Source organism: Globicephala melas, chromosome 9 (assembly GCF_963455315.2).
Source record: "Globicephala melas chromosome 9, mGloMel1.2, whole genome shotgun sequence".
Taxonomy (NCBI): Eukaryota; Metazoa; Chordata; class Mammalia; order Artiodactyla; family Delphinidae; genus Globicephala; species Globicephala melas.
Genome location: NC_083322.1, coordinates 48,025,920 through 48,047,985, shown reverse-complemented (window position 1 = coordinate 48,047,985; position 22,066 = coordinate 48,025,920). Strand labels below are relative to the sequence as shown.

General features: G+C 36.9%; 1 protein-coding gene across 3 annotated transcripts in view; it reads right to left on the bottom strand.

The window, feature by feature from the left end:
- Positions 1-22,066, bottom strand: part of HIBADH (3-hydroxyisobutyrate dehydrogenase) — a 104,990-nt gene that overhangs the window by 73,141 nt on the left and 9,783 nt on the right. Inside the window, exons 2-4 of one of the 3 annotated variants that reach the window (XM_030857412.3) lie at positions 21,860-22,020; positions 10,657-10,766; positions 8,073-8,194 (exon numbers count right to left, since the gene is read on the bottom strand). In XM_030857412.3, the coding sequence (XP_030713272.1) occupies positions 8,073-8,194; positions 10,657-10,766; positions 21,860-22,020 (393 nt within the window). Of the gene's footprint in view, positions 1-8,072; positions 8,195-10,656; positions 10,767-21,859; positions 22,021-22,066 lie in introns of those variants that run through there. The other 2 variants (XM_070046331.1, XM_070046332.1) reach the window with 2 other exon arrangements.

The following is a 22,066-nucleotide window of genomic DNA, read 5'->3' as shown; positions in this document are numbered from 1 at the left end:
CCTCTACCGCCACTCTCACCCTCGTCCACTAGCCCTTGAATATTACATAAAGCAACTTTTCTGCATAAAATATAGACTATTCCTATTAACTTCAAAATACCCAGTGTTGCTGGGTGTGTTTCCTAACAGAGCAGTGTGTAAGATTTAAGATGTAAATGCTTAATCATGAAAAGCTGTTGATTTTATACGAGTACTAATAAGAATATAAAAGTACAGCCCAATTAAAGCCCATGAGATACCATCAAATATTTCTAAATGCTGTTTTTAAAAGTTTGCTACTAAAGATTATAGATCTCAAAGTCAGAACTATACTGTTGCTCCCATTCCTTTCTCAAAATTACCATTTACTTTTAGAGGAAAATCTCATCTCTACTCAGGATTTTATGTCAAAATAATTCTTTCAGCTATCTGAGTGTTTGCAGATATTTGACAATTACAATAAATCAACTATCCTTCCGCTAGCTGCTTATCTAATGAAAAAATGCTGCAAGAAAATTTTTATAGCCTAAGGTAAAGGGTTAATGTGGCATTAATGCAAAGAAAAATTCTTTCCCACTTCTTAATTTTCAGAAAGTTTTATAAACCTACCTTGGCTGGAAAAGCAAATTAACTATTTCAGTGTCTGCCAAGACTATGTTTCTACTCTTTAACATATGTACATCGTACATTAACAATGTTGGCTACTTGAGACCAAGTATTACCCTCACACGTAAGACTTAGTGGAAATGAAATATAATTAATGATAAAATCACTTGTATGCCTGGCCTCATATTATATTTCACTTTAAAAAAACTCCTTACGAACAATGTTACCTTAGAGACTGCAGTGGATAAACATTCTGATGACCACAACTAATAGTCAATAACTCAATAAAAAAAGATGTCAGATACAAATCTTAAAATTCTTAATACTCTTCTAAAAGAGTCCACATTTCTCCATCGCTGGAGGTAATCTCAGCTAAATACAAAACAATAACAAAAAACCCTCTACCTTCAGGTCAAGTTAAATTACTTAAGGCAGAAGGGAGATGGCGAGTCGGCTATCATACCTTCATTGGCCACGTGGGGAGGATGGCTACTATGAAGTGTGCACGTATACTTAAATTTTTCACAATTAAAACACCCCAAGTAAAACAGAATTGTATGGCAAATATATACAGAGAAGGACCTAACCTCAACTTAACATACTTTTCAACTGCTAACATTATCAAACTTTCTTTAAGAAAATCAGACATCTAAAACACTGCAAGTAAGTCTGATAATGGTTTGATTGCGATGACAAGGCCCTTGTCAAATTCTTAATTCCACTGCATCCTCCCACTTCACCCCCAATAGCTATCCAGGGATCACAAACAAAACACAATAAAGACATAAGGGATACTGGAACTAATTTCACACTGCTTAGGCATCAATAGATGTTAATGAAAAATAAATTATATACAATTAATAGCTTTAGAAGGTTTATTTACTAAATCTACTTCACCTTTATATAAATACTGCTAGGCAGTCCTGAACTATGTGACCAGACCCAGTTGTGTCTGGTCTGACTTACATCCTGAATGGCAATTAAAGGACATTAAAAATACCCTGGGATTACTTGAGGCAGGACCCCTGCCTTATCCACGCTCTTTCCAACAGACCCATGTGAGGAGAACCCTCCACCACAGGACAGAGCCTGGCAAGAGCAACTCTGGTAACGGTTACTTGACTGGAAATTGCAATGCAGTTAAAATCTGGCCTGCAGATTTGGAGATGAGGGAATCGCAAACTGCAATAGAGTAAATTCTTAGAAATAAACTAGGTTCTTGTTAGCAATAATATTACTAACAATAACTGATAGCAATAATACAAACACTGAGTGAAGTGATCACTTTGCCTTCTCTAGCCCACTCTTCTACTATTTTCTGAGGAGACAAATTATTAAAGCTGCCTCAACCATGTTATCTTGGGCAGTGAGTCAGCAGTCTTCTCTAAACATGCTAAGAACTCATTAACACCTTATGCAGGGACTCTTGTCCCTGACAACTGTTGTAAGGGAGTCTCAGGCACGCCAAAGAATGTAAAAAGAGGTTTTTATGGGCACCTCTTCTTTGGGACTAATTTCAAAGAAATCCTTGGAATTTATTTACCAAACATTTCTGAACCACTTTGTGCAAACTGGAGAAAATCCCAGGCAAAATGTATTCTCCAGAGACAGAAAGGATACTTAATGGATCAGGGTGATAAGTAAAATTATGGTTAAATGTAAGTGGATATCATAATTAACCCATTTCTGGGTGTACTGGTACTGATGAATCTTATGTCATTTCTGAGGAAATGGATTTGTCCATTAAATCAAGTTAAAGAAAATTTTAATTACTTGAGCTACTAACGCTTTAAATACCACAAATCAGACCAAGCAGAAGCTCACTTTAACATTTTTCAAGATAGAATAATCCAAGTCTCTGAGACAGAAGTCAATGCCACAAAGTACTTTTAAATTTTATAATAAATAACAGAATCGATCATTTTAAAAGCATCATAGTAGTACAATTCTTTAAAGGGAAGAACCCATGAAAATGAATTATCTTAATCATGTTAAATCAACTTATTTCAAATCATTAAAAAAAAATGTTACTGATGTAAGACTAAAATCTAAGAATAAATACTGCACACAATACTACTGTGTAATCAAACAGCTTGTGAGAGCATCAAAGACCTATTGATAGCCCGTTCCCCTCCATACATTCTAAACTATGGCAAATTCAGTTATATGAAATTTGATAAAAGAATCTGCTTTTGGACAGAAATAGCAATGTTTCAGCCCAAAGCCAAGTAAAATTGCCAAGTTATAAACCTCTCTAAGAAAATGTTTTAATGGAAATACCAATAGACCTTTAACCATAATGGTGTTAGGTGCCAAAATATAAATAATTTTTGTTTTTGTGCTCCCTTTACCATAAATTAGGTACAGGTCAAGTGGAAAAACAGTAGGTATCCAGCTCAGTGAGCAGTTCCAGTTCAAGGCCAAGACTTGCACACTTGATTTTAAAAACAATAATGGAGTCTATATGAGACTTTCATTGAAGAATTTAGCAAGCAAGTCTATCTCTCTAAGAGAAAGTCCTTAATAGGTTTTGTGCTTACTATTCCATATTCTAAGAATATCTCAAACAAATTACTAAAACTTAACCCAGCCAAGTAAGTAGAGTATTAAATCTGGTTTCCTGGTAGGGAACTGTTATACAAACACATACACACAAGTTCAATTATTTAATTTTGATATTAATCCCTAACCGGAGCAATATTTTAGCAAATCTATGAGGCTTGCCAGCACAGAAAGCCTGGGGCTAACTACAAGGGCCACTTCAGAGTCTCTTCAACTCAAGGTTTCTATGCAAACCTACAGACATACTAGGCAATCAGTGAGCTTATTCTTCAATTATTCAAGCACAGTTAAGTGCTATAGTTATGCCCTTGGAGCAGACTGAACAGTAGTCATTAGTCTCAAACAATAGTTTTTAATTTGCTTTATGTCTAGCATTCATTATACAAGAGAGCTAATCAAATTGGAACTAACATTGTGATAGCAGACCCATTCCATACTAAAAAAAAATGCATGTGTCCAAATTGGTGTGACTAAACAACATTTCACATTAAAGGATTACAACTTTCATAAAGATGTGATTTACACAAGACAGATAAACAGATTAGGGCATCATACTTATGAGGCCAGTGTCATGGGCTACTAGAGAGCCTGGTTAGCTTTAGTTTGAGAACCACAAACGGTTAAACAAAGGCACGGTATTAGACATATGGGGAGTCAGTGTAAAGATCATTCAGTTTAACTAACTCCGAGTGAAACTACCTGCTAAATCCTAGGGATACAAAGATAAATGTTCCACAAACATACCAAGCTTGTCCATGCCTCAGAGCCCTCACAGAGCACCTCCATCTACTGAGAACACTTTCCCTTGACTGCACATTCAGATCTCTGCTTAAATGTCACTTCCCCAGAGAAGGCATCCTGTCCACTCTATGTAAAAGAGCCCTCCCCATAGTCTCTGTCTCCTTAACTGTTTACTCTGTTTTTTTCCTTCATAGTACTTATCATTGAAATTATTCTTGTTTACTTGTTTATTCTCTCTATTCCTACCAAATCATAAGCTCCATGAGGCAAAAGATGTTCACTATCTTTAAAGCTCTAACTCTAGTACCTAGAACATACCTAGTATATAAGTACTCAATAAATGTTTATTATATGAAATCAGCAATCAAGGTGCTCTCAGCATAATAGGATTAGAATGTATAATCAGAAAACAGGATATAATCTTGTAAGAATTATATAAATACAATAATTTAAGTATAAGACATTTCATTAAAGAAAAAATGAAGACCTTCATTTTTAGAGTTACTTTTAAAGTTCCAGGCTCTCCCTAATATCCAAGTAAACTTCTTTTAACTTATTAACAGAAGTACAGCAGAAAATGAAACTAAAGGTGGTAGGAGAATTATAGGAACTAACCAATTTCCTTTCTTCCTTGCTTAAAGAATATTTACTAAAGAACCATCAAATCGAATTCCAAATTCCACTGGTTCCCCCTCGGATATAATCAGGAATCATCTATAAGATTTCTAGTTGATCTTCAACATAAATTTTCCATTTCTAGAACTAAAAATCCTTCTCTAGCCCTAGAATCGGCTGTATAAATCAGATCTGGTGTTTCTCTCTTTAAATATCCATAGAGGTGAATATAAGATAAAAGTCAAATTAAGTATTAATAGAGCAGAAGAAACACACAAGGTAACAGTAAGGCTCTATTTCTTAAACTGGGAGGAGAGTACACATGGGCCTGATGTATACTTATACTTGGTACCTTTATAATTTTATAAATATTTTGTATATAAATTCAATATTTAACAAAAATTGAAAAAAAAAAAGTGTTACTCCCTGCACTCAAAAAGCTTAAATTCTACAGGAGGAAGTGAATCAATGCCTATAAATATAATGTAATGTGGGCTTTGATAAAAGCATGTACAGTTTGACAGCTTCTAAAGGAAGCACCAAATGGGCTGAGGCATGATCTATGCTACAAAGTGTTAACTGTACAAGTAGAAAAGTTACTCACATTGGTTTCAGGATGATAATGATAGCAGTTTAAGCATCACTTGCTTTTGATTTTTTTAAAAAGTCACATGGAATTTAAATAAAATTATATCATTTGTAATAAGGATGATGTATAAAAAGCTGCAATAATGAAACCTGAGGAAAACCTTCAATGTATTACTCCATGGGCTAGTAAAATGATACAGTAAAGATTCTTTTCATTGCATTCCCCAGAATAAAAGTTAGTAGAAAGCAGAAGAAGGGGCTGGACTAAAGAAATGAATCACTATCTCAAAAATCTATGCAACTTCAAATTCATCTAGGTTAAAAAAAAGCTTGTCCTTAAAATGCTAACCACAGAATAAGGAGTATAATATGTTCCTATTTTAATTTTTAGAATACTACTGTATTTGTAGGTAATAGCTCTATATAAATACACAAAAATGCATTTTTTTTAAATCTAAGATAAGGAACAAATGAGGGGTGAGGGAAAATGGACAAACATGGGGGAAATTTTTGAGGTTTTATTCAAATTACCTCAAATAATCCATGTTTAAGACTGACAAATATAGAACCTCTATAAAATTGTGGTCCCATCTTGGGTATCTAACTTGGGTATCTATGCTTTTTCCAGGTCCCTTTTCCTTAATTTTATTTAGTTAAAATATAATGATTTTTAAACCAGTCAACTCTAACTTACAGAAAGTTTCCTCTATTTTATTTTAACTGAAAAAGTGGAGACATTTTTAATCCGTCATATTAAAAATATAAAGATAATAACTATGAGAAGACAAACATAAGCTTCTATTATATACTGGCTAATCTCATAATGATCGTGTCAACCGATAAATTATCACAAACCACCTCTACACAAAGCTTCCAGTCTATAAGCACAGATTCAAGTATTCACTATTACAAATTAACATTTTTGCATTCTTAAACTACAAAAGTGGGTTTAAAAACAGCTTGATAAGAACAAGGAGTAATTTCAAAGTTTTATCCCAAGGAAGACTATATTATTTTTAAAACTTAAAATAACACTTAAAAAATCAAGTTGGTATTCTTCATTATCAAATGATAATTTCAGGCTATACTCTTGAAGCAAAAGATCAACCAACAGCAAGATCATATGTACCATGTATCAATTTTTTAATTAAATCACAGAACCACTCAAAGAAGAATTGTTCACTTTATTAAAACCATTCTACAAAAAAAATACCAACACCAAGCTTAAAACTGCTTATTAGTATTTTATGATCAAAGATCCATACCACATTATAAACCTTTACACCCCAAATCCTACTTAACCAAGTCAATATAACCATTATAGGGGCTAAAAATTATTTATACCTCCACCTATACTCAAATGTGGTTTGGGATATAAGATACCTTTACAAGACCATTAGGTTCTTTATGAAAAAAATAAACTGATTTAAATCATTATATATATATATATATTTTTTTTTTTTTTTTTTTTTTCTTGCGGTTACACAGGCCTCTCACTGCTGTGGCCTCTCCCATTGTGGAGCACAGGCTCCGGACGCGCAGGCTCAGCGGTCATGGCTCATGGGCCCAGCCGCTCCACGGCACGTGGGATCCTCCCAGACCAGGGCACGAACCCATGTCCCCTGCATCAGCAGGCAGACTCTCAACCACTGAGCTACCAGGGAAGCCCTATTTTATTATTTTTTAATCCCAAAGCCAACAATCGAGTTTAATATAATAGGAGTAAAATTGCTACTCCATTGTATACTGCTATATTGCTATAATTACATATGTATGTATGTGTATATGTATACAAATACATATGTGTGTATGTGCATATATATTATATTCGATCCTGCTATTAGTATTTTATATACTCTTAAGCTTTTAGAATTTTATTAGTGGGTCTCCTTGTCCTCTGATTGAGATGATGATGATTTCTAAGTATGTCAATGTTGTGAAATTTATTTATTTATAGACCTTCTAATATTAAGCCATCTGTACATACATGAGATAAACCAAACTAGGTGGTAGTGTTTGATCTCTTTCATATGCGGTTGGATTTAGTTTGCTAATATACTTTATAAAGTTTTTACTTCTATATTCATGACTGATGTAGACCTACAGTTTTTCTCTTTCATAATGTTTCCGTCTGGTTTAATTATCAGAGTTATACACATCTTACAGAGTGAGTTGGGGAAGCATTTCCTCTTTTTGTATTGCCTGGAAAAGTTTGTATAAAATTGAGATGGGGTTCGAGCCCTGGTCCGGGGAGATCCCACATGCCACGGAGCAACTAAGTCCATGCGCCACATCTACTGAGCCTGTGCTCTAGAGCCCGTGAGCTACAACTACTGACCCTGCATGCTACAACTACTGAAGCCCGCGTGCCTAGAGCCAGTGCTCCGCAACAAGAAAAGCCACTGCAATGAGAAGCCCACACACTGCAACAAAGAGTAGCCCCCGCTTGCCACAACTAGAGAAAGCCCGCACGCAGCAACGAAGACCCCACGCAGCCAAAAATAAATAAATTAAATAATTAAAAAAAAAAATTGAGACGATCTGCTCCTTGAAAGTCTGGTAACACTCACCTGTAAAACCACCTGGGCCTAATGTTTCCCTTACGAAATTATTTTTTCTTTTTTGCCACTTCTTCAGTTTCTTTAATAGTTACAAGATTATTCAGGCTAATTATTTCTTGAATCTGTTCTGAAAAGTTAAAATTTTCTAGGAATCGATCTATCCCTACCCACAGTAATTTGGACCAAAAATTCATAGCTCTTCAAAGCTGTAATATCCTATTATCCGAATTTAGAAAAAGCATTGTATTTTAAGAGTATTAAATAACATAAGTCAGTTTTGCTTTGTTTTTATTTTTAATGAGGAAATTGAGAATCTGCAATAGCTCTAAAAATAACTGGATATATCTTGGGTAGCACAAAATCATAACTGTTACTTATGACAAACAGAATAGATGTGCGTATATTTTAGCTACCACTTACCACCAGAAACAGGGGCATCCATGAAAACTGCTCCCATTTTCTCAACTTCTTTGGCCAATTCTTTTGAAACCATAGGATCAATAGTACTGGAATCTATTAATAGTGAGCCTTTCTTCACTTTTCTAAGTAAATGAACAGAAATATAGTTTTTAAAAACTATAGTTTTATAATTTGAAAAATATAGTTTACAACTCTGAATAAGCATTTCATGCAACTACCTATATCAGAATCTGCTAAAATTCACCAGATATCAAGGAGGTCTTTGGTTTAATATTAAAAACATTATTAGAACTGGTTCAAAATCTCAAATTCATTTTCAGATCAATTATAGTTCAAAGTAAACTCGAACTATTTCAAAGAAACCAAAATAATCTAATAATCTATATGGTATAAATTCTGGTTTCAGGTGAAATACTAACCATAATAATATAGGTAAGCTAAGATGTAAGCAATTTAAAACACCTATTAACTTTAAAAGGGCTATTTAGTAGGATTTAAATTTTTGTTTGTAAAGTAGCTGGGTCTCTTTAAAAAGTAATTTATTTGTCTTTAACAAGCCATATTGCAAATTTCACATATCCATTTTCATTTCCACTAGGTAGAATAAACATAAGCAGTTAAAATTTAGCCATTTGCTTTAGGATGGCATATTCTTTAATAACTGCAACTTTGGAAAGACAAAATAAGACATCAAACAGGCAGAAAGGAAAACACAGGAATGGACCTATAAATCTCACAGAGACTTTTTGTTCTTTACAGTAAATTTATATACAAACATTGGTAAAAGGGGGAAGCAGTCTTTTCATATATCATATTTTACATCAATAGTTAAGTGGCATTCTTAAAGTAAAACAGTTCTGTTTGCACTATAAGTGCAGACTATATACCTTACAGTCTATAATCTATGCCTATCTTCACTGGCTTGGAAACCGACCTAAATTACAATTTATTTAAAGGGCTATGGCTAACCTTGAATTCAAACGTCCCAAAATTCTTACTACAGATAAACTAACCCAGAGGACATTTAATCATAACCATGATTGGAAAGTTAGAACTGAATAAATAAAAATATTGAAGGGGAAATAGAAAATCATTGCTGAAAACTATAAAAAAGAAATTTTTTTCTACAGAAAAAAATAGCACGCAAAATGCTTTAAACAACAATTTTAGACATATGAATTGATCTGGTCCAAATGCAACGGCTGGGTATGTTCCATAGAAAAGAAATAGCACACTCTGTTATATAGATCACCTCAGTATGTGGAATTCCACTTTACATACCCTAAAATATAAGAATTAAGTTTACCAGTCTTCTGTGATATTAATATTTTTAAGATCTTAAAGCTTTAAGCAAACGGGAAATGGTCTCAAAAATTATACACGCACAGGGTGTGGGGAAATGATCCGGACCCAAAAGAAAATAAAGAACTACCCATGAGAAGCAAATTACACTTCAATGTAAAGCCAAAATCTTTCAAAGCACTCCCTAGACAAAATTGCCCTGGTTGTTGGCCACCATATTCCGAGTAAAGGATATTAATAAACGTAGGATTTTGTCTCCACAAAGTTTTTAGTAACTTTTTCTTCAGAGGTTAAACAGGGGCATAATTGGAACAGACTAGGTCATGAGACAGCTAGGTCACCTCAGGACCACATACACACTGTGGGCCTGAGGGCTCCATCCAAAATGAGAATCTTTCAACTTTCCCTGAAATCTAAACATTTATCTTATCAGTTTTCTGCCTAATATTCAAGTGTCTGTTGCTTCTAAATTTGCTAGTTTTCCAAAGCAATTCAATTTCCCAAAACCTCAAATTTCATGTATTACAGCTTCAAGAAATTAAACCCTTTCTTTTAGCCCTTCATGTGTCTACAAAGCCTACCAGTTTGCTCTAGCTCTCTGCTGAACTTCAACAACAAAACAAGTTAGGAACAGGAATCAGTAAGACCAGAAAACTAAATTCAACCGCTGTCATCCTAACATAACCACAAGGGTTTGGCAATAGGTAGCAAGTAACCAAAAGGTTCTCAAAGCCAGGGAAGCTAGTTACTGGGTAGGAAACTCTGACCTAAATTATATATTATTTAAAGAGCTACTGCTAATCTTTAATTCCACCCTCTCAAAGTTCTTACTACAGATGTACTAACCCAAAGGACATACAATAACTTTTTATTTTATAATAAATTTTAAATAATGGTGTTCTTTCCAATGCTTCGTTTCATTTTTCATAGAAATCTCTTCCTGAATTTCTGTAAACCGTAAGAAAATTATGCTTGTAACATTTGTACAGTTTAAAATGCAAGCTTTAAAAATCTCTTAAACAGGTTACCAATGTAAGTTTAACGCAAGATTAAAGGGAAGAAACAGAAAGCAAAAAAAATGTATTCCCAAAAGTCACATACTTGACTTCAGTGAAAAAATAACCCTTTACAATGAGAGAAACCACACCATTCACTTTTAAGACATAAAAATACAGTACAAGAAGGTTTAACAAACATAATTGTAATTTCACAATGGTTCTAACAAATGTGAAATTCATAAACTATCATAACAAGAACATATCTACAGTTGAGAAATACATACTTTAGAATTCCATTTGCTCCAGAATAAGCTTCTATTGCATTGATGCTGGTGGGCAACATTGTAATAATTCTGTCAGCTTTTTCAGCTACATCTGCTGGGGAAGACACTACCTTTAAAAAAAAAAATTGCAACGGCACATTATTTAAATTAAATGCAAGCAGCTCCTACAGTACAAGTAGGATCCACTTTTTATGCATGCCCATAATAGTGACAGTGAATAAAAACTAATCCTTGTTTTCAAATGACAAAAACAAAAAACGAGCAAAAAAAACCCGTTACTGCCTAAAATAGAGTCCATTCCTTCACACATACAGATGCAATTTCTATGGAATCACATCCACTGTTTACTTTAAAAAGTGTGAAGTGAGTTGAGGGGGAAAAGGGCAAAACCCAACAGGCCTGGGAACGGACACACTTCTCATGGATTCCTCTAAGTTGGATTCTTAAACAGCATACTTTTTGGTAGATGCTCTAAGAAAAACATTCTCGTATATCAGACTTGGTAGCTGAACTACAGGATACACCAATTAATTCACGGCAGCAAAATCCACAAGTAAATTCTCAGGCCCCCATTACCACTATCTTCCAGCCTCTATTTTCAAGAAAAAAAAAAATTAAGCCTGTTTTATAAAAAGTCAAGACAAGGACATAAGCATGCACTGCACTGAATGTGAGTACCACCATGAAGTCTGAGAGCATGAGCTGTCAGGTCTCCTGTGGAAACCATATATACAACAACATACGAACAGGCATCAAGGTACGCTCTCTCTCTCAGAAGTCAGAACCCTGACTTCTGCTTTAATGATGACCATGAACATACTGTACAAGAAAGCTGCTCTGCCCATCCTCTGTACATATGTTTACAAGTATGGGTGTACATACCCTCACTCACATTTCCCCCACCCCCTGCTCTCTCGAATATATACACCATGATACACCTGGCCAGCTGGTCAGCAACCAAAGAGGCCAGAAGAGACCAGGAGATCACTTCTTGACTGAAACTCTCCTTTAACAGAAAGAATCTATCACCCCAATTATCACGAAAGCTCCTTTCCAAAGCCTTTTCTCTCTTTAAAGAAAAGACAAGGAACTATCAGGAGGATAATCAAAACTTTCTCCATAGGAGAACTGGCACATAAGCATCTTAGGAATGGGAACGCCTCTGCTTTTCATGTGGTGGAAGTAAACGAAACACTTTCTTTCTGTCTTTGATGTACAGCTGATGAAAGAATGAGAAACCAAACACAGTGTGCAATCTAAATATTATGAGCTAGAAGCAATTACATTTCATTCTTCCGTAAGAGACTATCAGCTTCTAAATCAAATTCTACATAAAGGCAGTTTTAACATAATTTCATAAGTTGTATTCTAAAATTTCGGATAATCAAGTATCCTGGCACTTTGTGTACTAAGTGATAATATTAAACACCTCAGACTCTAAAGCCAAAAACAACAAAAAAAAGACAGTCTCTCTCATCTAAAGGCAATACAGCATTTTAGAGTCTACAAAGTGGCACATTCAACAATATGTATATTTTGATATATAGTGGGGATCGGCCACAAATAATTCTGGAAAAAATTTTTTTCCATCAAATTACAAAGTAATACTTAAGTTAGGTGAAAACCTTTCTTACACTCAAACAAATACTGAGATTTGAAAAGAGGCAACTATTTCCTGGCAAACAATTCAAGTTTCCTTAAGAAAAAAAACAGCTCAGTAAGATGAGAAGAAAAGGAAAAGCTATAGGAGTCATAATTCTCTACTCTTGGACTGTGTCAAGAATATGGGTTACATAGAGAGCCCCATCTGTTCATCCTATTTAAATGAAGTAATAAAGGCATGCAAAATGGTGGCATACCTTTCAGCTGCCTTTCCTTCTATCTCAGCTCCATCTCTCTTGATCTTTCAGGGACTGTAGTAAGCCAGCCCTGAGGTCTAAGAGTCAACTTCAGACTTTCTCTTAGGAATTCAGAGTCTCTTCCACTGAAGGAAATTCAATTCCATCTAGATAGCTCCTTGAGACATGCCCTCAGGGGTACCAACAATTAGCTCACAGATCTAGGAATACTTCACACCTCCAAGCTTCTTGTGCCAATTCATGCAACTGCCAAGTGCATGGGGTGGCCAATCAGCCCCCTGCATCCCTAGCATCTGCTTCTTGGGATGCCTGGGTTGCCAGAGTACTGCTAACCCCTCAAATATACAGGAAAGTAGTGTCAAAGCTCACAGGTCTGGAAAAAAACACACAATGATAGTGATAGCTGGAATGTCACCACTGTACTGGCCACAACTGCTCCATATGTAACAACTATATAAATTTGGTACATTGTAATAACAGTCTCTAATTTGCACTACAGAAGGCATGTTTATTAGACAGACAAGTGTGTCCAGTTATTCAAATCATCTTGCCTTCCATGTGATGACTTCAAGACTCTGAAATAACTGACTAACAAAATTTGGCCATGACTCAAAAGCTGGCAGGAAAAAAACAAACCTTATTGCCAGTCTGACACTCACCACAAAAGCCTTTAGGAGCCAACCTAATTAGAGTCCCTTCAGTTACATTTGCTAATTGAATGGATAAGCAAAGACAGCATGGATCAGGGAAAGGAACACTAATTTGGGAAGCCAGAGACTGGGTTTAGTTATAGCTCAGCCACTAAATCATCTGTGCTTTTGTGCAAATCACTTAACCTCTCTGGCTTCAGTTTACGAATCTACAGAATAAGAATAGTGACTTGGATTATCTTCAAGCGTTTCTATCTCCAAAGTAGAAAGGAAACTTAGCCAAGGGAATTTTTCACATTTAGTAACCTTAAATTCTAGGAAGGCACACACTCTGTGAAAAAGGGCTGATGGTACAGGGAAGCATCTGCAATGACTCAGTACAAATGTAAAGCATTAACAGGACTCTTCTACACCTCCACATGTGTGGACGGTCACTAACCTGGCTGACCCTGGAACATGGCTCTGCTCTGATTGTCATGGCCATCCCAGAAAAATCTCTTGACAATTCCAACTGCCTCATTCTTACACCATTGTGAATTAAGGTGACCCTACTTTTCCATTATTTTAATTTTGATTACAGGAGATTGGTTCCCTTCACAATATCTACAGTCATTAAGAATTTCTGCAACTAGATTCATCTGTATGCTAGTAAGCACCAATGGCAGGTGTACAATATAAAGATTAGACAACTGGACAGATTAAAGACAAAATCTGCTTTGCTGGGTGGGTGGCGGGAGGAATGATGGGGGCATCAGGGCCCAGAGCAATCTGAAGTAACTGCACCTCCTTTTTACATATCCAATGGAAGGAGACAACAGTTAACCTAGTTGTTTTACATAAAGAGAAAAATCTCGCTGTCTCTGCTAGACGAAACAGTCACATAAGTGAAGCTCAGCATTGCTTCCACATAAAGCAAATGGGTAAGAGAAACTTGCAAAGAAACAAGATGAACATGACCTTGGTTAAACCTGCCACTCAGTGTATTTTAATCTTTCCAAGTAGAAATGCATACTGTTGCTTCAAAATTGCACTACCCTTGGGCTTCCCTGGTGGCGCAGTGGTTGAGAGTCCGCCTGCCGATGCAGGGGACACGGGTTCATGCCCCGGTCCGGGAAGATCCCACATGCCGCGAAGCGGCTGGGCCCGTGAGCCATAGCCGCTGAGACTGCGCGTCCGGAGCCTGTGCTCCGCAACGGGAGAGGCCACAACAGTGAGAGGCCCACGTACCGCAAAAAAAAAAAAAAAAAAAATTGCACTACCCTTAAAAAACTGACCAAAACGGTTTTTGCCTACATCTTGAAACATGTGGTCAACAATGATGAAGCCCACTCAGCAAGAGACTTTTAAAGTTCTCATCTAACAAAACCTGAGTGGATGCCAGATTAGATCTCAATAGAATTACTTAACCAAACATGTTCAGCCTTCTAACCCAGGAACAAGGTGGTTCCCAAGTTTTTAGAGAGAAAACAAGAGAATCCAATTAAGCCTAGTTCAACCAGAAAACTCACACAGAAATGCTGCATAAGTCCCAAGACTTTTGGCACCACTCAGAGGCATCTCCAAGGAAATTCCCACACAATGAAAATGAAAATGAAGCACAAGTCACATGCCCTGGATGCTACCGCTTAAAAAGAGAAATTGGTATCTTCTGTAAAATAAAAGGACACAAGGGACTCTGCAGAATATGTTCTTAAACAGGGATGCAGTCAAATCACTTTATCTCCTAATTTGGTTTTAATTTTTATCATCATTCTTTCATTTAAAAATATGTCTAGGGCTTCCCTGGTGGCGCAGTGGTTGAGAGTCCGCCTGCCGATGCAGGGGACGTGGGTTCGTGCCCCGGACCGGGAGGATCCCACATGCCGCGGAGCGGCTGGGCCCGTGAGCTTATGGCCGCTGAGCCTGCGCGTCCGGAGCCTGTGCTCCGTGACGGGAGAGGCCACAGCAGTGAGAGGGCCGCGTACCGCAAAAAAATAAATAAATAAATAAAAATATGTCTACAATTCTATTCCAAACAACTCTGGACTCAGTGACTCAGCCAACACAGTGGTGCATTTATATGTGTGGTGTTGGGGAATGCAGATTTGGGAGAAATATGGTATAGATACTAAAGCAACAACCATAACAGTAGTAACAGTAGTGGTAGTAGTAACAGCACTTTCTATGTGCCAGGTTCTCTAGGGCTAAGATGAAGGTACTATTACTACTGCCATTTTATAAGATGAGAAAATTTAAGTAGAAAGAAGTTAAATAATCTGTCTAAAAGTCACACGGCCAGCACATGATGGAGTTGAGATCTGAGCTCAGGCAGCCAGGTTCCTCCTGGGTTTATGCTTTTAAACCACTACATTCACAATTTATTGATTCATGATTTCTAATACCCAAAGGCCTGATAATTATCACGGGTTACATTCTTAGAATAGATGCTAGAAGTTGAAATGATGCATTGTATGTTAAACCCGAGTTTCCAACAGAAATAAAGATATAATAAAGGGATACGGAGAGAGGAAACTGTAAATTTTTTATGGGAATGACCACAAGTAACATATTAAACCAATTATAAATGCCCTAATAGAATTGGTTAACATGTAAAGGTATAAATAAGTTCATTAAATACAGTCAGGCACGTGAAGCATTTTAACATGTCCAAGTTTTTATTTCCTTCATAACCCACGTAGTATTTTTTACTACTAGGTACAGCTGGAAGGAAAACCTCCAGGGTGGTAACACCCTAAAGCACTTCACCCAGAACTGCAGGTGGATCTTGCACCTTGAGGGGAGGGAGGAGCCAGGCCCGTGGAAAGCAGAGCCAAGAAGCAGACAGAAACGGATCTAATTACATCTGTGCCCAAAATTCGGCTGTGCCTGGGTTCAGGCCACTCCCCAACTCTTCAGTTACATGAAACAATAAATGCCCAGTTTTTGCTTTTAAAAAAACAAAAAAACACTTCTTCAAGGAGATGTCCAAAGAGCTTTAGAACTATTGATTGCTTTTTGATCCAGATATGTCTAGTTTGGTACTTTCTCTCCCTGCAAATTTCCCACTGAAAGCACAGTTGACATTTGAAATCAACTAGCCATGTTTTCTGCAGACTTTGAGGGAAAAAAATTCTGTTTTCTTTGGCTGCCATTTCATCGACTTCACTTGAGATAGTAACATCAGGGAAAGGAAGGGACACCTGTCCTTAAAATGTAAGAGTCAACTCAAATATAATTTGAATTTTTGAACTCTTAATCCATTCACCGCACTATTGTGCACAATGGCAAGAAGTTTCAAAGTTTTCACCTATATTTTTCCATTTCATCCCAAGTCTTCTCTTTGTCTTTTAGTAGTAAAATGAAACTCATTTTTTCCTTTATCAAACATTTTAAAACTAAATATAGCTATGAATTAGTACTACTGACATTTTAACACATCAGAAGTCACACATCCAAATTAACGTTACCTTTTAAAGTAGGGGTCTTAGGAAATTACACTTGCTCAAATGACCAAAACGGTTTTTAAGCTGCTGGCATAAAAATCATTTATCAACAAATGTTTTCATTTTATTATGACAGAATATTTCCCCTCAGGCCCAAAGCTTTTTTATACCCTTTACCCTTCTCCTGTCATTTATCTCAATTTCACGTTCTCCTGCCCTCCACTGCTGTTGTAATCAATACTCAGAGGACCTCTTAGAGTCAAGACTCTGAGAGGAAGCAGAGCGGTGAGGGAGATGGGACGTGGGAAAAGAGGGTTCTGCCTTCCAGGCTCTGCCGCCCCAGTGTGAATCGCCCACGCAACTTTCCCACCGTGTGCTGGGAGCGGGGCAGGGCTGGGAGCTGTGGGCAGAAGCTAAGAGAGTCTCACGCTTCACTAATCTGGGACAGGCAGCCACCCAGAACCCATCCTCCTTCCTTCCCCACACCCACTTATGTATCTCAAGGAAGAAGAAAAGAAGGAAAATCTAATAACTGAGTCTGTGTCCTAGAACCCTCTGATTTCTATCCAGGAATCCAAGAGTTCTCGTCTCCATGACCTTCATTTCAGGCTACAGCATTTCTGTTTGTAGGTGAGTGAAGATTAAGCACAATATTTATGTAGCTCTCTATCAGAAATGAAACGACTCTTAAGAGTTACTTATTATTTTTCCCCTCAAAACCTGCTTCAGCACTTTATTACTGTCAAAATACAATTTTAATAAAAACTCCCTTCTATTATTTAGTCTTGCCACCTGAGACACATCTAATACATTGCCACATCCAACTCAACCTGTTTTATTCTCCACAGCACTAGGTGGACTGCTAGACACATGCAAGGTACTCAACCTGTATCGGTCGACCTAACGTAGAAATCTCTAGAAACCTGGAGAGGCTTCCACTTTTAAAGAAAATTGCTCCTTTGTCCCCATTCTTCACCTGGATAAATCCTTATTCTTGTGCTATCTACCTAAATGTCTAGTCTTCAGAGAACGTCCCTGACTGCCCTCTCAGCCAACGTAATGCAGATTTTACTGAAAACTGAAGAGACTCTTCTTCTTTCCACATCACAATTTGGAATCACATATTTGTGTGATGTGATAATCTAACACCTCCTGTTGGTCCCCAAAGGCAAAGACTGTAACTATTTTGTTCTGGGCTATATTCCCAGTACCTAGCACATAGAAAGTACTCAAGAAACATCAGTCAAATTAGTAAATTAATGAACGTCCTATCCCGTTTTGCTAAGAGATTCTAAGGTAGCCTTAACCCATAGTGATCAAAGCAATAAAAAGTAACTTTTCTTCACAAAGAAGTGAGAGACTCTGACATTGTCATGTGAATAGAAAGCATTAGAAAAGGAAATAACAGCTCTGTAGAGCAGAGGTGAAACCAAGACTTATGGGAACTTACTTAGAGCTAACACACACACTCCTTACTGTGCCAAACATCATTTTAAGCTCTTTACATATATGAATTCATTTAATCCTCGTAACAACTCCCTGAGAAAGGTTATTATTATTATCCTTATTATTTTACACATGAGGAAACAGATATAGAGACACTAAATAACTTGCCTGAGATTGCAGATACTAAGTGGAAAGGGCAGGTTCTAAACCCATTTTGTAGATTCTAGCTGTACTGGTTTCCAGTGGCTGCCGCAATGTTACCCCAAGCATGGTGGCTTAAAACACAGAAATGTATTCTCACAGCTCTGGAGGCCACAAGTATGAAAGCAAGGTGTAGGCAGCACCATGCTGCCTCCAAAGGAAGATCCTCCTTTGCCTCTACTAGCTTCTGGCTGACCCTGGTGTTCCTTGGCTTGCCACAGTATAACTCTGAAGACTGCCTACGACTTCCCACGGCCTTCCCCTTGTGGCTCTCTGTAAGGACACTCATCATTGCCTTTAGGGCCCACCCGAAATCCAGGATGACCTCATCTCAAGATCTTAAACCTAATTCCATCTGCCAAGACCCTGTTTCCAAATAAGGTCACTTTCACAAGTACTGGGGGTTAGAACTTGGACATTTATCTTTTTTAAAAATCACTTTATTGAGATATAATTCACATAACATATAATTTGCCCACCTAAAGTATATAATTTGATGGTTTTTAGTGTATTCACAGATATGTGCAACCAACACAATTTTAGAACTTTTCATCAGTTCAAGAAAAAAAATCCCATATCCATTAGCTATCTCTCCCCTATGCCTGCCTCCCTCTTTCCCCTCCTCTCCCAGCCAGCACTAAACAGCCACTAATCTACTTTCTGTCTCTACAGAGTTCTCTGTTCTGGACTTTCATGTGTCAGTGCTTCATCCGTTTTTATGGCTGAGTAATATATCATTGTATAGATATACCACATTTTGCTTACCACTGATGGGACATTTAGGTTGTTTCTATCTTTTGGCTATAATGAATAATGCTGCCATTTATATACAAGTTTCTGTGTGGGTATGTGTTTTCATTTCTCTTTCATATATACTTAGGAGTAGAATTACAATCTCATCAGCAGTGTGTGATAGTTCAATTTCTCCATACTTCTTGTTATCTGCCTTTGTAATTCTAGCCAACCCAGTGGGTGTGGAAATCTCATTGTGGTTTTGATTGCATTTATCTGATGACTAATGATATTGGCATCTTTTCATGTGTTTATTCAGATCCTTTGTCCATTTAATTGAGTCACTTGTCTTTCTGTTTGAATTGTATGACTTCTTTATACATGCTAGATACAAGTCCTTATCAGATATATGATTTGCAAATATTTTATCCCATTCTTTGGGTTACCTTTTCACTTTCTTGCCCTTGTTCTTTGCAGCACAAAAGTTTTCAATTTTGATGAAGTTTTATTTTTAATTTTGTTGCTCATGATCTTGGGTGTCATATTTAAGAATCCTTTGCCAAATTCAAGGTCATGAAGATTTACCCCTATGTTTTCTTCTAAGAATTTTGTAGGACATCTTTTGGGGGGCCACTATTCAACCCACTGTATACCCACTCACTATACAATCCATCATAATAGATAACTATTATTTAATTCCAACAAATTTCATTGGTGCAAAACAACATATTATACAAGGGTGTGGTATATAATCATTACTGGCCTGACATTAACTGATCCAAAAGAAATCTAGGCACTTCGTTTTCTAGTAGACTAGTTTATAAATAGGTAACAGGTAGCTACATTTCAGAATCATCAGATGTCACACATACACTTAAAAATGTCTCATACATAAATTTCATTAATTAGTGACTACACATCATGTAATTAAAAGAGCTAAAGCTCCAAAGTCAAAGACAGACCTTTGTTCAGATCCTGGCTCCTGCCATTCACTCACTGTGCAACCTTGGGGATGTTATTTAACTTCTCCAAGCATCAGTTTCCTGAAAATACTTCTGTTACAAAGATAAAATTAGATAATATGTACAAAATATTTAGTAAAAGACCTGACACGTAGGAGGTACTCATTAAATATTAGTTTCTTTTCTCTCTCTTTTAAAATGTAAATGTCTCCTTCACTCAAGTGTAAGTCTTATACTTAAGGTGGCCTTCCTTCACACCTACCTAAAATTAGCAACACTAAAAAAATAAGAATTTTGTTAGGAAATGGAGGTAAAAGGATAACTTCAGAATATGAGGCAAGTCAGGCAGAGCATCAGAAAGCTCCAGAAATCTGGCAAGCAGCAGAAAAGAGATTCACAAAGGGATGATGACCATTTCAGTTCTCCATAGGCAAGTTGTTAAGTGCTACAGTAATAGAGGGAAGAGTAATGGCATTGGTCACAATTTGAAAGGCCCTAAGCTTCTGCTTTGCCAGTCCAAGGTAAATCAGTTTCCATTCAATTTCCACCTCTGTATTACTAGAAGGGGTAGAAAGAGGAAGAGAAATTCATGTGATCTTTCATAAACACACACACACATGAAAACTTCGGGAACATTATTCTCCAAAATGCCAGAAGAATATGCTGTTATTACTTTGATTAAATTCTGTATTTAATTGAAGATATTTCCTCTGTTTAGAGACCAAGTACCGTTGTTACTCTTACAAATAAATATATAAACCACTGAAAAATGCCAACATCAAATAGATGTGTTATCCCAAAAAGTAATATCCATCTCCTCAGAAAAACAATCCATCCCAGACTGAATATCAGCTTGGAACTCCTTACCATCCTTGAAGATGGTAAAGCCATCTTTCCCAGAACAAAGAATTGATCAAACCTCTCCAACAAGTCTAAGTCCCTAAGCTACTTAAGCTACTGCACTGGTGGTACAGTGTCAATATTCAGAGATTATATGGGCATAAGCAGCCACAACCCTACCCTGAAAAGTTCCAAGATGATACTCACACATCCTCAAACAACACTGCTGCCACCCCCAGATGGCATACAAACCATGACGGAGGAGGAGATGGAGGACATCCAGATCTGCAAGTAGCCTCTAAGTTGCTTAAACCTGTTCTTTATGTATGCATTGCATTTTCTCAGTATTTATTTCAAGCCTATTACCTAGAAGTTGACAATTTATTTGTTCTCTAACCTTTTTCTATACTTCTCAGGAATTTTTTAGTATTCACCCAGTTCTGGGATTACATTCAGCCCTCAATTACCACTCTACAACTTGTACAAGAAGAATTTCCTTCATATCTTGAAAAAAAACTCTAAATTCAGTTACTAGTAAACGGTCTCATGTGTGTGTGTGTGTGTGTGTGTGTGTGTGTGTGTGTTTGTACACATATTTTACATATCATATAATATACACATATATAATATTACATATAGAGAAATAAAACTAACAAGTTAACTTTACAAATCCATTGTGTATGCTTCTAAGAAGATGTCACTTATTTGAATGTGGAACATCAAAATCTAGAAAACATTTTTAAACATCAAAATCTAAAAGAATCGGGGGCTTCCCTGGTGGCGCAGTGGTTGAGAGTCTGCCTGCCAATGCAGGGGACACAACTTCAAGCCCTGGTCTGGGAAGATCCCACATGCCGCGGAGCAACTGGGCCCGTGAACCACAACGACTGAGCCTGCGTGTCTGGAGCCTGTGCTCCGCAACAAGAGAGGCCGCGACAGCGAGAGGCCCGCGCACCGCGATGAAGGGTGGCCCCCGCTCGCCGCAACTAGAGAAAGCCCTCGCACAGAAACAAAGACCCAACACAGCCAAAAAAATAATAATAATAATAAATAAATAAAGTTTTTAAAAAAATCTTAAGAAAAGGTCTTACCTGTTCACCTGCATCTAGAAACTCTTTGCATGCATCAGGGAACACATCATAAATAATGAGTGGATAGCCATGTTTCATGAGATTTTTTGCCATTGGATTCCCCATGTTGCCTACTCCAATGAATCCAACTGGAGTCTTAGAAGCCATTGACCTAGAACACACTGATTTCAATACATTAGCTTTAACAGGAGCAGTAACATGCTTTTT